Source organism: Anastrepha obliqua, chromosome 1 (assembly GCF_027943255.1).
Source record: "Anastrepha obliqua isolate idAnaObli1 chromosome 1, idAnaObli1_1.0, whole genome shotgun sequence".
Lineage (NCBI taxonomy): Eukaryota > Metazoa > Arthropoda > Insecta > Diptera > Tephritidae > Anastrepha > Anastrepha obliqua.
The window spans coordinates 129278572-129297781 of NC_072892.1; the positions used below are offsets into that span (position 1 = coordinate 129278572).

Genomic DNA, 19210 nt, shown 5'->3' on the forward strand with positions numbered 1-19210 from the left:
ATTCAGATTTGGTGTGATGTAGAAATTTATCTAAACCGCTGGTTAGCTCACCAGCATAAACTAATGAACATCATTTGAAAGCTGATAGAAAAATTACTTAAAATTGTAAGTCTAATTATACAATAGATTTCTTTAAAAATTATCTTTAAACACTTCTAATCCATTCCAACTCAGTTGCTATTGTTGTAGGTTTTTGTTAATTTTTATTAACCGTTATTGTTAAAGTGAAATTTTCAGAAATTTGATCAGGAATACTTACAGTTTTGAATGATCGCATGGCAAATAAATTCGCCATCATAGTTGAGAAGCCTGGTGCGAGACAACTCTGCGCTATAAAGCCAAGCTTAAGCTCGGCCAAGCAAATGACATCGTCGCCCTGTTTCCAATCCCATGACGGTATGTTTAGTAAATAAGCCTAAAAGAGAAACATGAAAGTATGCATTGAAGCTCAAAGAGGAAAGGAGTCAAATTCTCTAGATTTCAAATCTTCTTTTAGGCTAAAAAATTAAGTAACTTCAGAGAGAAAATGTTGAAAAGTGAAGGAAGAAAATTTTAATTGAAATTAATAGTACTAAAAATGTATGTTGTGTATCAAAGTTAAGCTTAGGTGTCCACACAAGGTGACTTAGCCATGACAGCTGATTTGTTTCTTGTTATTGCTATTTGGTGGTTTGAATGCCAAAATGAGTTGCTTCTTTGTTATTGCCTTATTAAATAAGAAAAAATATTAAATGAATGAAATTAGCTGAACGTTCTTAATTGGAGAAATGAGTCAAGAGAGAGAGAGACTGAATTGGAGGATGATTGTTGATGAAGCTATGCGGTCCACCACAGACTGCGAAGCTAAGAGAAGGAGAGAGATGAAATTAATTTTATTTCCGTACATTTTCACTGAAATTTTGACAACGGCAAAAACCAAATACATGTAAATATTCTTGTTGCTCTACCGAAGTCGCTTTATATGAATTCGCCTACTGATATATAAGTATATATGAACCTTTAACTTATATTTGGAGCAAAGTGTGTCAACCATTCCTCTTCGCCAACGGATACGGTTTTTCATTTCAGCTTCTGTTGAGCGCCTGCACGTGGTACATGGGCTGCCAATTCCTCTACCAGTTCGTTGAAATGGATTCCAGCGCAGCGCTTGTTTACCATTTCGTTTACTAATTTCTGGTGTATCGTCAAGAAGGGTTGCCCACACGGCGGTGTACTCTCTCTCCTACTTTAGTGCTCTCTTATTAATGATCTGCAGGAAATCGGACACATCCAAGCCTACGGTAACGATTTGTGAGCATTGGTGCGAATTGCACTGCAACTGCCTTCTGAGGTTAAATACTTAACCTCATAGATAGTAAGCTTACCTGGAAGCCCGCCGAGCAGAAGGCCTTTCGAACACCTAAAAGTCTTCTGGCAGTGTAAGAGAACCTTTGGCAAGTCATGAGGTCTAAGACCGGCGATAGTACACAGGTTGTACATCACCCTGACTAGACCCATTTTACATACGTGGAAGGCTACAATGCTTAATTCCAGGGCAAAACTCCTAAACAGGCTACAGAGAAGTGTGTGCTTGGGTATCATAGCTGCTATGAGTACGACATCTGGTTATGCCCTTAATGCCATTCTGGTCTTGCAACCTCTAGATCTTCAAATTCGAAAGGAAGCGATGAAGGCGGCGTACAGGCTCAAGTTAAACGGAGTCTGGGGAAATGAAGTAAGCACTGGCCACTGTCAGATATACCACCAGTTTTCGAAGCGGTGCACACTGTTCTCGATGCCAATGGACAATCAGGTGCCTTTCGTTAGTTTCGGTAGGAAGTATGATGTTTTGATCCCAGATGTAGATCAATGGTTAAGTCCAGAGAACCTATTAACGGGATATCAGCACACTTTTTACACTGGCGGATCCAAAACCTGTGATGGTAGTGGATCTGGATGGTACTCAGACGAAGACACTAAGTACTCCTATGCCACAGGACAGATGGCTATGGTATTCCTTACGGAAGTCTAAGCCATCTTGAATGTGGTATACTGACTAATTGAGAAAAAAATTAAGGTATTGGAATTTGTAGTGACAGTCAAGCTGTACTGAAAGCCTTTGCTAAGCTGTAAGACAAAACTGAACAGTGTTGCAAAACACAAAAAAGAGAGTCTGCCTACACATTGTGGTGTTATAGGGAACGAGTTAGCTGATAAACTGGCGAATGAAGGCTCTGCAAGTATGCCACTAGGCCCTGAACCGTTTCTAGGTATCAATTCCGCATCGATTCAACTATGGATTGCTGACTTCATGAGGTCAACCCATAGAGGACGTTGGTCTGGCATGAACTCTTGCAGAGTTGCAAAGTGATTTGTGAAAGAACCAAACAGGAAAATATCGACCTTTTTTCTCAAACTCAGCAGAAAGGAGCTGAGAGTACTGGTGGGTGTAATCACAGGGCTCAACGCCTGTGGTCAACATATGCCTGCCATGGGGGCATTTTTCTCAAAACTATGTTTTTTGAACTGGTGATAACTGTAACTTAAAACCGCTTGGTAGATTTCAATAAAATTTATACTGCTTATGAAAAACATAAAAAGCTCGTGCCTAGGTAGGTAGGTAGGTAGGTAGGTGAAATGGTTGAAGTGCCAGTCTGGCACTCCTCAAGTAGCACTAAAGCGCCGTTTTGATACCATTATGAGACCTCCGACAGGCAGATATCTACAGCCAGTCAAAGCTGTTAATATAATGGAGGAGATTGATTCGATTTAGGTTGGCGCACTACCCCATGCTGTCGAAGAAAGGAGCGCCCAGTGACCTTAGACGTCGAGCTGTCAAACCCGGACATTTACAGAGAGAATGCTCTACAGTTTCCTTGTCTGAAAGGTCTCCACAGCATCTGCAATGGGAGTTAAATGGTAACCCTGGCTTTTCCACGTATGTGACCGGTAAACACAGCTACGAGTTTGGAAATTGATTGGCGAGGAGTCCAAAGGACTTTCTGAGTCCTTCGTATATCGTATTGGAGCCAAAGAGTTTTCGAAATAGCACATGAAGAAATGGAGCTCCATATTTTGTTTGCGCATTCCCGAGAAATAATTTGTGCAGTTTCCCTTTAGCAACCGGGTGCGAGGTCTTTGAGGACAATTCAGTCCCCTTCCTGGCAAGGTCGTCACCAATTTAATTTCCCTCTTTATTCCTATGCCCTGGAACACAGATCAGAGAGATGTTACCTGCGCACCCAAGAGATTTAATCTTCTCCTTACAGGAGTTTACTAATTTCGTTCTGCACCATGGCGTCGTCAGAGCCTTGATCGCGGTTTGAATATCGGAGAAAATGTTAATATCGCCCTCGCTCCCACGTTTCTTAAGCATTTTGCATGCCTGCAGGATCGCAAAGACTTCTGCTTGAAAAGCACTAGCAGTGTTCGGCAGTTTAAAAGAGATAGATAAATTGGATGAGTTAGAGAAAACCCCTGCTCCGACTGCTGATTCCATCTTGGAACCGTCAGTGAAGACAGAGGTGCAAGCTTCCAGAGGCCAATGTCCTTTAACCTGATTGCTCTTTGAGCGGCAATGGAAATGACGGAAAAGTCGATGGCAAGTAAGTGCAAAAGGACATTCAGGGCAGCACTGTGGCAAGTTTTACATTCTCCGGTGATGCCAATGCCTGCAGTCCTTTACACCCTCACCAGTTTAGTGATATTATAGCCCTTCCGAAGAGCTTCCCACTAAACGAGGCATCCGACGTTAAAATTGATAAAATCAGTACGTTGTACATCCATAGCACGACCTGTGGCTTGAGTTCCCATTTTTTACCGAACATACATTTGCAGGAGTAAGGAAGTAAACTGGCCTTCTTTACCCGATTTTCAATGTGTAGCTTCCAATGGAGTTTGGAGTCAAGTATCACCCCAAAACACCAAACTTGGGAGCGGAAGAACGTGGTTGGTTAATTTGGGAAATCGAAAGGGTGGAGGTTTATATTTTGTAATAAATAGCACCAGCTCCATTCGTGCCTGATCGAAAGATGTTTTTTTTTAATTTCGATTTTTTTTTTATTATTAATTGTCGGTTTTATTTCCCGAAAATCTGAAAAATATTCCCTGAGGCCGCTATATTTTTAATTATGAAAAAAAAGCTTCGATCAGGCACAAGATTATCTTTTAAAAAAACTAATTTCTCTTGTCCGATTGATTTTAGATGAATCTCCAAGGACTTGTGATGATCACCGCATGGGACTTCTGGAGAAACGGGCTCTACACAAACAGCGATAACTTTTACAATTTTTAATTTTTTTTTGAAATTTTGCTAAAGTCAAGTCAAAACAAGATATATTAATGCTACGTTTCTATTTTTTTAAAATAAACTGAAGACTACTCCTCACCCCTTAAATTAATTATTTATAAAAAAACAAACAAAATTCATAAAAATGTGTTCCCTTTGCTGGTTTGTGTTTATGTTTTTGTTTTCTGTAACTGCATCATGATTTCTCTCTGAAATGAATGCCAACTATTTTACTTGTGCGAAAAAGCACTTACCTTATTATGATATTGCATAAGTTGTATAATCACTCGTATGTCTTCGCTGTAGTTTTTAATTGAGATGACTCGCATAATGTTGGCAGCATCTTCAGCATCGGGATCTTGGCAATATTTATTGGCCAGTACCAAGCAGGCATCAGCTTCGTGTACCTTCACGGATGCAAGCAGACGAAGACGATAAAAAAATGATTAATGTAATAAATCTGCATAAATTATTTAATTATTTTAATAACTGTAGTTGGGTGGCGGCGGTGAAAATGAGGCGATGAAGCGTGTGGCAATAAAGTGAACACAGAAAGCGGTTTTATGCATTGGGGTTAAGGTTAACGCGTTTTTCGCTGAGATTAATCAGATTAATTAGAGAAATCATATTATTTTACACGCCCTTTTTCAACACATTTGTTTTGCTGCGACAACAGCATTAAGGCTGATATTTTTTCCTTTAATTAAATTTTAATTAAAGTTGCCGGCAGAAACGCGGGATGCGATATGTTTATGGATGCAATGAAATCGACGAGGTATGGAATGATGATAATTATTCGTTTTTTTTTTTCAATAATATTCTGAGTGGTTCAAAAACATAACAGTTATATTAATATTAAGTAACAGTAGAAGGAAAACAAAACATACCAAAGCATATGGAAATAAGTAATTTAAATGTTGCATAAAAATGTATTCATGTATATTTGCATACAAACTTCAAAGGAAACTTTGATGTCAAGCAACTGCATGCCTATACTTACACACATATATGCGTATATAGGTAAATATATTTTACATCATACTGTTGCATTTGCATATTAACAACAACAATTAAGCAGCGCATGCAGCATGCAAAAGGAATAACGGTTGTCATGCTTACATAATACATACATACATACATACATATTTACATAACAAAAAAGTTGAATAGTTGACAACTAAGAATTATATATATAAGTATATACATATCTGTAAAGGTGTACGTAGAAGAACAATTTTTACATTACTTAGAACTAATTGAGAAATATTTAAAAGTCTCAGAAAGGCCGCTATGCTTTTCGCTTGATTTTGGCTTACCCTATGCTCATATTAATTATATTCTAAGTGTTGAGGAGAGTAATAAATCTAGCCCTGAGATTTTTTGGCACTACGTTAAATCTAAGAAATCCTGTAGTAGTGTTCCATCTGCTATTTGTTTTGGTAGTACAGGGTCCGGCACTCGAAGTGTAAGCAATTTCAGACCGCTCGTGCTGCTGATACACGGGCATCAGCTGTCTGTTAGTTGGCTGAATGACAGTCCAATATATTGCTTACAAGCGCGCGGAAGTACTTTGCCGAGAGTAGACGCGAAGAAAGGATATCAGTAATGGATTTCAAACTTAATAGTGTGATTGCATTATATTTGGCTGGAAAATTACAACCAGCGATTTTTCGTGAGCTCGAACACCATAAAGTAAATAAAGTTTTTGTTTATCGCACCAATACTCGTTAAAATGATACTGGTAGCATCGCGAAACGTCATAGAGGTGGTCATCAAAAGACTGCAACGTCACGTGAAATCGCTCAAAAAGTGAAGAAACAACTTGAGCGAAATCCCCAACGAAGTGCTAATCAAATGGCGAAAAAAATGAAAATATCTGACCGTAGCATCCGCCGCATACTGAAAAATGATCTCAAAGTCAAGCCTTACAACATCCAAAAGGCGCATGATCTCACACCAAAGCAGCGACAAGTCAGACTTGAGAGAGCGAAGGAGTTGCTTCGCTTCGCCGAAAGCGGTCAATTTCCGAACATTGTGTTTTCTGACGAGAAAATTTTTCAAATTGAGCAATTCGTAAACTCCCAAAACGATAGGATTTATTTGACCGACCGTTCATACGCGAATTTGAGTCATCGATTGGCCACCAGGTGGCAGTACCCGCCAAAGGTAATCGTGCTGTTCAATCGTTTTCATCGAGCCTGGCGTCAAAGTAAATGCGAAATATTATCGAACTAAAAGATTCACCAGTCTCGAGGCGCTGAAGAAAGCTATTGTTCGCGAGTGGGCCAAAATACCTGCAAGTCACATTCGGGCAGTTTGCTATTCGTTTCCTGACCGTCTCAAGACCATAGTCAAAGATGGTCATATCGTGCAAAAGTAAATTGATTCTCAATTCTGTATTATTTTCATACATTTTTTGAATAAGAGTAATTTGCGAAACTAAATTTATGGCCTTTTTAATTGGTTACACTTCGAGTTTCGGACATTGTAAATCTATTAACACGCCATTAGAGGCAGCCAGTCTTTTCGCAGAATTTTTCCAATTTACTTTTCTTCAGAATGATACTGATGCAGATTCTTATCGCTTTTGAGACCGATCTTTAAATCAATCTTAAACTCTGAATTTTGTTCACCTAAATCTTTCAGAAGATTATGTCGAACTTGGAATATTAAGCTTAAAAACCTCTCTACAAACTGATATTGATGGGATTTCTGTAATTTTTCTAAAAAAATTTACGGCAGTTATTTCACCTATAAAATTAGTCTACTGCAGTTACACGGGTTTTTCCAAAGCATTGGACAGAGTCTCTCTGAAAATTTCACTGCATAAATTATGTTCGCTTGGGTTTCACTCTGTTCTCTTGGAATGGTTGAAATCCTATTTACGCGCAAGGCGCTGCGTGATCACAACTGATGGTACTTCCTCTGAAGCATTCATTGCCTGCTCTGGAGTGTCTCAGGGAAGTGTTTTAGGTCCGCTACTCTTTCTGTTAGCGACATTAGTAATTGCTTCTCATTTGCTAGTTTTCTGTTATATGCTGACGATTGAAAAATATTTTCAGTTATAAATAACACAATTGACGTACGTTGGCTTCAAGCAGATATAGACAAATTTGCATTGTGGTGTTAAAAATATCAACTTTCTTTAAATATGAAAAAATACTGTCATGTCCCTTTTTCCAAAATCCCTATTGTCTTCCATACTTCTTATAGCACATCTAATATTGTACTTCCATCTGTTAAAGAATCTTAAGATGTTGGTGTAATTTTTGCTAGTCGTTTCTCACTTAATAGCCACTTAAATTTCATTGTTTTTCATTTGCTTCTATCTTAGGCTTTGTACGACGAAAATTTTAGTTAATTTACGAGCCCTTATACCCTGAAATGGTTTGCTGTATTTGTTTGCTCCAGGTTTGATTTCTCATTTTCTAAGAAAGAATTTTCTGTACTTTTAAACTTTATCTTTTAGTTAGTTAAAGGTAGGCTTGTATATTTTAACTATTAGGACTATGAATAAGTTCGTGCGGTTTTTTTTTCGAAATTTGAAACTTTATTGACGTAAAATGGTTACAAATTTAATATTCAAAGTATTGTCCATCGCTTGCTACTACTTTTTCCCATCTTTCTGGCAATTCACGGATTCCCTTTGTGAAAAATTCGGTCGGTTTTGCCGCAATCCACGAATCGATCCATTTTTTGACTTCATCGTAATTACGGAAGTGCTGGTCAGCCAGGCCATGTTGCATCGATCGGAAGAGATAGTAATCGGATGGCGCAAGGTCTGGACTATACGGCGGGTGGGGTAGGACATCCCATTTGAGCGTTTCTAAGTATGTTTTGACCACTTGTGCAACATGTGGCCGAGCATTGTCATGTTGCAAAATAACTTTGTCGTGTCTATCGGCGTATTGCGGCCGTTTTTCTCGCAGTGCTCGGCTCAAACGCATCAATTGTCGTCGGTAGACATCCCCCGTAATCGTTTCATTCGGTTTCAGTAGCTCATAATACACAACACCCAGCTGGTCCCACCAGATACACAGCATAACCTTCAGGCCATGAATATTCTGCGCCGACGTCGATGTTGAAGCATGGCCAGGGTATCCATACGTTGCCCGACGTTTTGGATTGTCGTAATGGACCCACTTTTCATCGCCAGTCACAATTCGATGCAAAAAACCCTTTCTTTTGTGCCGTTGAAGCAGTTGTTCGCATGCCATAAAACGGCGTTCAACGTCTCTTGGCTTCAATTCATACGGCACCCAATGGCCTACCTTTCGGATCATTCCCATGGCTTTTAAACGTTTGGAAATGGTTGATTGATCAACTCCCAAAGTTTTTGCAACCTCTTCTTGCGTTTGAGCCGGATCTTGATCGAGCAATTCCTCCAATTCGGTATCCATGAACTTTGGCGGCGCACCCTCGCGTTCTTCGTCTTCCAAGCCAAAATCACCACTTTTAAAGCGTGCAAACCACTTCTGGCACGTTCGCTCAGCTAGAGCATGCTCACCATAAACTTCCACCAAGATACGATGACTTTCGGCTGCTTTTTTCTTCATATTAAAATAATGAAGAAGAATTCCCCGCAAAAACACATTATTTGGCACGAAATTCGACATTTTCAAGTGTGGTAAAAATATTGTTGTTTACGCTTCAAATAAAAAACTTATACTGACGTTTGTGCCTTACGACAGTAGCTCTCCAATGAATGTTTGGAAATGTGGATCGATGGAATAATAATCAAGTTACGCCATCTGTTGTAAAACCGCACGAACCTATTCATAGTCCTATTAGATACAAATATATGGTTGCATTTGTATATAGTATATTTTCATTGTCCTTTAGTTTTAGTTGTGAGTCTGAAATTATGTCTTCTTTCATTCTTCAAATGAATAAATAAATAAATTGATATCTCAATTATTTGCTTGCTTGATTGCTTTGAATTACTTGTATGTTGATTATTTAGTAGATTTCGAATATAGTCTGAGTAGTTGAAATCTATAAAAACAGCGCAATCATATCCAAGATTAATGCACAACTTAGCACTCATAAAACATTTTCATTACAGAAAACTACAAAACGCCGAAAAAACATGTATCACAAATAAAAAATATTGCTTAGTTTGCTCAAAAGCAAACCCTTAAGTACATCGTAACAAGAAATATATGATTTAACCCCTTTCAAAATTATGGGCACATATGTGTGAGTGTTTTTTTTTACTTCTACCACTCAACCTAATTTATATATGAACCCTGAGCTTTATTCATACTCAAGTTATTAAATAATTATTGTATATCAAAGAAGGCACTTTTCAACAAAGTCTTTTAAAAATAGCTAATCGCAAAAAGTGATGTCTAAGCGCATGCATTTCTCTAATCCTTTTTGCAACTACTTACAATATCAATTGAGTCCTCTCCTATACCTTTTAAGTTAAACAAAGAAAAGGTTTATGCAATTTATTATATATGTATTGTAATATAGTAAATGACGTAGATTTCAGCAACTAAAAATAAATGCAAGGGCAGAAAGAGATTATTGTGAGCAGCCATCTTATTCACTTGAAATTAAGTGTTACTCATACGCCATGGCGGACATAAGGCAGATAGAGACTTGCATATATACATTTGTGGTGCAAGTATAATATTGCATATACGTGTATATTTATATAATATATATTATAATAATACGTTCACCCACATACAACGTTTCGGAAATATTTGCTAGTTTTTTGTTTACTATTTATACAAATATATGTACATCTGTAAACGTAGAACTTTAAGGAGTATACACTTTGTATTTGGGTGTAAATGAATTATGAATATCTACAATCACAAAGTGAGAAATACAGGGATATTAACTTCTTATAGATTACACATCAAACCGCATAAAATGTGTCTAATAATTAAAATATATAAAAAGAAAAATATACGGAAACGATTTATTCATAAAGTTAAGGTTACATTAAGAAGTCTTGTTATATTTACAATCCATGGAATGGTGATAACCTGAATATAAGTTCTATTATTTACCGTTAATAATGCAAATTTAAACACTGTTCATTTGAAGTCCAAAACAAACTCAATAGTCTACTTCGCATTTTATACTCATATTCGCATTCGTATACATACGTACTCACATTCGTATTCACATTCGTATTCGTATTCGTATTTGTATTCGTATTCGCACCCGTATTCGCATTCGCATTCGTATTCGCATTCGTATTCGTATTCGTATTCGTATTCGTATTCGTATTCGTATTCGTATTCGTATTCGTATTCGTATTCGTATTCGTATTCGTATTCGTATTCGTATTCGTATTCGTATTCGTATTCGTATTCGTATTCGTATTCGTATTCGTATTCGTATTCGCATTCGTATTCGTATTCGTATTTGTATTCGTATTCGTATTCGTATTCGTATTCGTATTCGTATTCGTATTCGTATTCGTATTCGTATTCGTATTCGTATTCGTATTCGTATTCGTATTCGTATTCGTACTCGTATTCGTATTCGTATTCGTATTCGTATTCGTATTCGTTTTCTTATTCGTATTCGTTTTCGTTTTCGTACTCCTACTAGTACTCGTATTTCTATCCCTATTCGTATTCGTATTTCTATTCCTATTCGTACTCGTACTCGTATTCTTATTCATATTTGTGTTCGTCGTTAATTATGAAAATGGTCGATCTTTAAGAAGAACATATTGCAAAATTCGTGATTTTTTTGGCAAAATAATTTTCGGAATGAGTCGACGATTCAAAGAACAATACATAGACAACTTTTTTGGTATACATTTAATTCTTGTATAACAAAGTGTAACTTTTACGGTGCTCAAAGTCAAAAAACTTTCATATGAATATAAGTGTTGATAAAATATAAGTTTAAATGTTATTCGCCCAGCAACGAAGCTCTAAGCACGCTACATTTTCCCAACACAGAGATAAGCCTGTTGGAGAAGGCAAAATGTAGAATTACAAACGAAGAGCAGTAAAATTTCTTAAGCTTATAAAATTTCCAAATCAGAATGATTTCTGAAAATTTATGTAAATTAGCTTTGCCGTCTTCGTAATCTGGGTGAGAAAGGCAAGCTTTCAATAAAAACGGCGCCGGTAGTATCATGCTGAAGATCATCTAATGGAACGCGCTAATAGTTCAAGATTGCACTACGAGTAACTTTTAAGGAACCCAAATAATAATGCAAGGAATACTTTGAATTTAGGCCCCTCATTTTACGTATAACTGATTAATTAATATTTCAGTGGCTTTAAATTTTTAATGCAGCTGAATTTAAACTGATATTTTTTGTTTTTTTTTTTATATCACCATGCGGGTCGAAATGCATAACCAATAAACTCTGGTATCGCTATGGACCTAACCGGTCTATGCGTGGCTACAAGCCAACCGGGCCAACCTAACCTAACCTAATCTATTCATAGAGTACCAAAATGGTACGAAATTCATCACATTGGCTATTCTACATTTTTCTATCGCTTGGTGCTGGTATTCTGAGTAAACTTATTCTTAGTAAACTTGGTTTCATCAAAGATCTTTCAATAAGCGCTCAGTAGACAGTCCACTAAATATTCTACAGGTATGCCATGTTTTTAAACCCCTGTGCTAACAATTTAATGTATGAGCAGTACTATGTAGTACTGTCATCTCTTTCTAAATTCTTTAACTCTCAATTTAAATTGCATTACTTAAGAATTACGTCTGAGTAGATGTCGAGCAGATTCGCATATGAAATTTTAAGCTCTGCTAATAAAAAATAAAAAAAAATAATAAAAGCGATTAAAATTAAAACTTTCACATTCTGGTAGATTATGAAATACGTATTGAAAGTACACATTAAGTTAATGGAGCACTAAATTTTGATTATAGGTACTATAGATAAAAAATATATTTGTTTAAAAACATTATAATCCAATTGCTACAGTCAGTATGCACACAAACACAAATAAATGCTTACATTTTAGATGACACTTATTTTTACAAAATATTAATATATATATGTAGATATGTACATACGAGTATAGTGTTTAAATTTTTTAATACAAATATAGCTCTTATATTTACATATAGACAATACATCAAAAATACATTAAATGAGACTATGAATTTTCGCGGAAACGACCTATTCTATGTGAACGAATTCATAATACCTTAGTTCCCTAGTAGCGCTTGGGGTATTTTAGAAATGAAAGGATAATATCTAAAAAAAGTACCATATATATATATATTTATACCACTTTGATCAAAAAGTTCCTAGAACAAGCGCTAGGTGTTAGGTTGCCACATCTGTGATTAACATTCCTACTTCCTCCCATTCCAATTTTTGAGTAAATCTACCTTTGAACGTTTTTTGGATTTGTTACAGTTTTAAAAATAGATTTGAATTTGCAGCAACGAATTTGTATTGAATTTTGCTTCAAAAATGGATTGAATGGTGTGAAAATCTAGAAATATTGGGAAACTACTTCGGAATAATAATCTCACGAAAAAAGGCATTTACGAGTGGCATGAACGCTACAGAAGATATTGGGAGTATATCGCGGATGGCGTAACGAGAACGTAGTGGCCGGTCATCAACATCGAAAACTGATGAAGACATCAATAAAGTGAAAGAAAAGTTGAATAATTGCCATTATTAAATTAATCACCAGAGAGTTTGGTAAAGGAGTTGAACATTGCTTATGGATACGTTCAGGAAATTTTAGTTAATGATTTGAGTTTACGCTGTGTTGCTGAAAAGTTGCTCTCAAAAGAGCTGAATTTCACGCAAAAAATGAACCACATGGATATCGCCAAAGACATGATTTCCAAGGCTGAGTCCGACCCAATATTCATCAAATGCATTGTTACTGGAGACAAGACGTGGGTTCATGAGTACGACACGCAATCCACACATCAAGTGAGCGCTCCGAATGAACTAATATATATATATATATATAAGGTTGTCAAAAAAGTCTTGCGGTATTTCCGCAGGCTTGTCTTTGCAAGCGCGTAGTTCTAGTTGTATTCGTCGCATCGGTTCACGCTAGAGCTTTTTGGAAAGCTCTTTTCACATGCTAACACGTGTTTGATTAATTGTTGTTTGCTTTTAGTCGTTCGTGAGTTATAGCGTCGCAAAAATGGAGCAAAATAAAGAGAAAATACGGCATATTTTACAGTACTGCTACGATAAAGGCAAAAATGCATCTCATGCTGTCAATAAAATTTGTGCAGCTTATGGACCCGATACAGTTTCCATTTCCACCGCACAACGATGGTTTCAACGTTTTCGTTCTGGTGCAAAGGTGATCGAAGATGCGCCACGGTCCGGAAGGCCTGTCATCGAAAATTGCGATAAAATCGCTGAATTGATCGAAAGAGACCGGCATAGTAGCAGCCGTAGCATCGGCCAAGAGCTGGGCATGAGTCATCAAACCGTTATAAACCATTTAAAGAAGCTTGGATTCAAAAAGAAGCTCGATGTATGGGGGCCACACGACTTGACGCAAAAAAACATTTTTTCCCGTATGGATGCATGCGAATCGCTTCTGTATCGCAACAAAATCGACCCGTTTTTGAAGCGGATGGTGACTGGCGATGAAAAGTGGGTCACTTACGACAACGTGAAGCGCAAACGGTCGTGGTCGAAAAGCGGTGAAGCTGCCCAGACGGTGGCCAAGCCTAGATTGACGGCCAGGAAGGTTCTTCTGTGTGTTTGGTGGGATTGGCAGGGAATCATCCACTATGAGCTGCTCCCCTATGGCCAAACGCTCAATTCGGACCTGTACTGCCAACAACTGTACCGCTTGAATGCAGCACTCATGCAGAAGAGGGCATCTTTGATCAACAGAGGCCAAATTGTCTTCCATCAGGACAACGCCAGGTCACACACATCTTTGGTGAAGCGCCAGAAGCTCCGGGAGCTCGGATGGGAGGTTCTTTTGCATCCACCGTATATATATATATATACATATGTATACAGGGTTGCCAATATTCGACGGACCCATCTGGCAACCCTGTATCTTTTGACAGAGACGTCAGATCGCTTAATGACATACCGCGTTGGAAGCGTCAGTCCAAGCAGATTTTTACCATGGAACAGTACCCGCCACGCGAGCGCTCCCAAATTGTTGAAATTTACATTCAACAAAAGAAGTCAATTGTGAAAACTCAACGTGCGTATAAAAAAATTAATTAATTGGAATGGGCCCAATCCGTCCGGCCCGTCGAATATAGGCAACCCGTTATATAGGGTTTTCCAATAACAGGTATTATTTTGAATAGCCCGCTATTTCGGTAGATGTCACTTTTGAAGCTGTAATTTTTTGATATTTGACAAGTAGAAGCTGCACACGCCATTAATAAAAATGGAACGATACACGCTTAAACAACGCATTGAAATTATTAAAATTCACTATAAAAATGGTGAAAATTTGGCTGGGACGGTTCGTAAAACCTTTTTGGGTCGTCGTGAAGCACCTTGTCGGACCGCAATACAGAAATTGTTGAAAAAATTCGAGCTGTTTGGTCAAGTTAGTGATGTGAAGAATAAGACCCGTGCACGTCGCTCAAGAAGAGCCGAAAATATTGCTGTTGTAGCCGAAAGTGTTGAAAAAAACTCATGTTTGTCCATTTCTTGTCGTTATTTGGAATTAAGCATTTCACAAACGTCATTAGACCGTATTTTGCATAAATATTTGGGTCTTAAGGCTTATAAAGTCCAGTTAACACAAGAACTCATCAACAACGTCGTGTCTTTGCTGTATTGGTTCGTTGAAATGCATGAAAATGATCCGGAATTCCATCGAAAAATCATCTTGAATGATGAGACCCATTTCCACCTCGGTGGTTTCGTCAACAAGCAAAATTGTCCGATTTGGGGCTCAGAAAATCCAAGAGTTATTGTTGAAAAGCTGTTTGGTGCGGTTTATGGTCCGGCGGAGTCATTGGACCTTACTTTTACGAAAATCAAGCTAGAGAACCAGTTACGGTGAATGGATTGCGCTGTCGAGAGATGATTAACGATTTTTTATGACCGGAATGGGATGGTATTGATCTGGACAACGTTTATTTTCAACAAGACGGCGCTACGTGCCACATAAGCAACGAAACCATTGATCTTTTACGGGAATAACACCTCTTATTTGAAAACCCTTTAGTATATACAAAATATACAACATCTGAATTTTTGCACGAACAAGTATTTGATAAATCAAACAATATTTTCATTATACCCTGTTGTGTGCTTTACGCTGACGGCAGCGGTACCACGTGTGAGAACCAGCGCCTGTTAATTAACATTTTCTGCTAAAACGGTAGCCATGTACAGCGCTAGCATGCGTTGATGCGCTGTTACTGGTATTTTCGCTCACGCGCAGCATAGATCTGCTTTTGAAAATAGTTAAGTGGGTCAGTACGAAATATTTTCGGCTGTGAAATTGTCTTAAATCGAATGTTAGATTTCATTATTATAAACGACTATTCTAGTAGGAGACTTGAAAATATATGTATTGTATATTGAGCAGCTATGTGGCCTATTCAAACAGTTTTAGGCAATTTATAAATCCTAAAAATGCTGTAGGCTTAATTTCTGCCATTAGGTTTGGAACTATAATTTAATCTGCGTTGTGGTACTGCTGGGCAGTCGTATAGAAGATGTTCTGTTGTTTCTTGTGCCTCTTTACAGAGTCTAGAATAATTATTTTCTACCAAACCAATTTTTTTCATGTGCTAATTAAGTTTAAAATGTGTAAATATAAATGGCCTGTTAATAGTTCAGTATTAAGTTTTATGACCGGTCTCCCTGAAATGTTGCACACATCTTTTTTATGATATTACTATGTGTATTTAAAAGTTTTCGAAAATTTTTTGAAAAAATAATTTTTTCGAAGCAAAAATAGTAGGAAAGTTCGCCCTAAAATTAATTTTCTTTTTTTAAAGCATTTTATTCCGCGAATTTTTTTCCATGTTTTTTTAATTCATATTGAAATTATGACATTAATAAACAAAAAAGTTTTTGGTTTTTTGTATTCAGGTGACTGACGTCGATGCTAGAATGGCCGCCGATTGAGAAGCTCCGCTGCCGCCTTCCTGGAAGAATTGAGTACATCCCCCGTTTTGAATGATTAAAATAAAAACAAAATGTTATTTTTTTAATGTATAAATAAACTGTATGCCAATTTTGAACAAAATATATTGACTTCTTCATTTTAAATAATTTTAATGAAAATCAGGGAAAATATGGCCGTTTACAGGTATCTGTCCCCTTGAGTATTGCCTCTACCTTTGTACGTTCTAGATTAATGAGTCTTTTTTATTTCCGTTTGGGCTCTCCAGTACTCGATAGCGTCCAGTTATTCGCGCTCACGGAGGAGGGCACTTTTGAAGCTGTTATGCTATTTATTGGTTTAATATCGATATAAATCAGTCGAAAATCTATTATTATTTTTTAAATTACATTTAATACTTGTAGAAGAAAATCATGGAATTGATTCTTTAAAAAAATGTTATCTTTGAATATTTGTTATAATTTTTAATAATATTTCCATTTTACATAGGCCGGTCTATATGTAGGCCGTCGTTGCTGTAGTTCAAAAATTTACATAAATTTTTAGCTGGTGCTATCTGCGTATGAATGCATCTATCTGATCACCAAATATTCAATATAAAGATGTATGTACGTGTACTTGGTAAATGCCTTTTTTCTATTATATAAATAAGGTGATGAATTTCATTACACTTAACAGTTAAATTGTTGACGAATTTATTACACAAATAAATACTTTACACAAAAAAAAAAACAGATAGTGAAGATATAAACTCAAAAACAAAATCACATTTTTAGGACACATTGGTTAGACGAATATTGTTGTTGTTTTACCAATCATTGCCAAATTGACACCAATATTGAATTGTTTACACACTTATTGTATTTGTATTTAATTCATGACATTTGTGTGAGCCGGTGAGCGAGTGTATGACAATGTAAACAGTTATGGACAATAAATCAATCAATTTTACACAATACAACTTGTGTGCATTGAAGTGGTAGTTGTTAATGATAAAAAAATAAAATTTGTTAAGCAATAAACTGAACAACGAACGAGTTAAATAACAATTCAATAAATTAGAATATTATAAAGTAAAGATGAATCAAACACATAGGCGAATTGAACCAACTAAACGATGACACAATAACAGATGAACAATCGAATGTTTACCTTAACCCGTTGTAGATCAATTGGATTCATAATGGTCCCTTGAAAGAATTCCACTGTGGTAAAATGGCGTTTGAATAAACCCTCAAGTTCCAAGTCAGGTGGTTTACTTTTGAATTTTCGATTTAAAATTTTTGTTCGGTTTTATTTTTGCGGTTGGTGCAAGTGTGTGTTAATATTAAAACGAGCGTACATAAAACATGCGGTTTTCAAAAAAAAAAAAATGGACAAAATCATTATTGAAAACAGTGTTGGGATATAGTTTTTGTATGAAGTGATTGTTTTTTTTTTAATTATAGTTTTTATTTCGGTCACATCAGGAGTTGTTGTTGTTGGTTTTTGTATATAAATTATTGCAGGCAAATTTGTCGATTCACAGAAATTGTCATAGAGTAATTTAAATATGGCATGGAAGAAAAATAAAATATGCAAATAATTAATTTTTTTTTATTAAAATGGGTACAGTAATAACCGTCAAATTTATAAAAAAATTACTTTTAAGTATTCCATAATTTTAAAAGAACTTTTGTGGTTCTTCACGTGAATTCATTTTACCTAAATTTTAGTCTCTAATTATATATAAACATGTACATACATATAAGCATTTATCTACAGATTATAAACTATGGATACATAATTTTTGGATAACATAATAACTAAGCTTAGAATGATAGAACGCTTAAAAAATTATATACAAACCATCCTCTACCAGCGAGACTAACTTGATTTAGCGGTACTTCTACATTTATGTATGTAGTTGACCCTATATAAATAGTTTGGAATTCTTAAAACGTGCTGAGTTAAATTTCCTTATCGTCTGTAGGTATGCAGTTAGTTGTGCTCTCTGTTTGTAATACCATTTCCCCAGCAAACCATTGCATATCTGAAATGGCTAATGAATTGCATGGGGAATTGAAAGCGTGCACTGCTGCCTGCATACTACAGCTATGCATTCTAGCAGAAGCTCACTCAAAGTGCAGGTAATTCATTGCATAAACAATCGCTTTCCATAAAGGGAAGACTCATTGCAAGAGACTCTCGAGCTATAAGGTTTTTGTAAATTGAATAAAAGGTATCTAACCATATAACATTGGTATGCGCTAATAAACCTTACGAGCTATAAAGCTTAAACAAAAATATAGACTCAAAAGAGCTCACTTCAACCTAATATTGGGAAATGAATAAAGAATGCCAACGTTGCATTATATAAACTTGCAAAAAAGCAGTCGGTATTAAAAGAGGGGGTGTGATAACACGTCGAGTTCCACATTGGCTCTATACTTAGACAAATCTTAATATAAGAAATGGAATGCTTGTATGGTCAAAAGGCAAATTAAACTAAAATCATGAGTAAGGTCCAAATAACAGCGTTTTTGTGCATTTCTGGAGCTCTAGTCAACTCGCCTGCATTAAATCTTGTAGGGAAACACGTGGTCACACCTCTATTTTGCAAACAAGAAATCGACTATTCTATTCTTAGTCACACCTTCGACAGACTCTTCAAGACGAGCACACCGTCAATAAGAGAGTGGCATACACCGAAGCCATTGTGTTGCCTTTAAAAATATACCGTCGTCTTTTATCCGCTTCGCTGTAACAAAGCACTGCCGTTCGCTCTACCTATATTCCCTTCGTTCTACGTATGTACATATATTCCCCTTCGCTGTCAATAATGTTACGCTCTCACACAACTCATTTCTGTAACTGTTCAACTCATTCAATTGTTAATTGTGAGCAA

At 36.6% G+C, this 19210-nt stretch overlaps 1 protein-coding gene across 1 annotated transcript in view; it reads right to left on the minus strand.

The window, feature by feature from the left end:
• Positions 1 to 19210, minus strand: part of LOC129236084 (calcium-activated potassium channel slowpoke) — a 282580-nt gene that overhangs the window by 94567 nt on the left and 168803 nt on the right. The window contains exons 10-11 of the mRNA XM_054870285.1: positions 4522 to 4674; positions 260 to 415 (exon numbers count right to left, since the gene is read on the minus strand). Coding sequence (XP_054726260.1) covers positions 260 to 415; positions 4522 to 4674 — 309 coding nt within the window. The remainder of the gene's footprint in view (positions 1 to 259; positions 416 to 4521; positions 4675 to 19210) is intronic.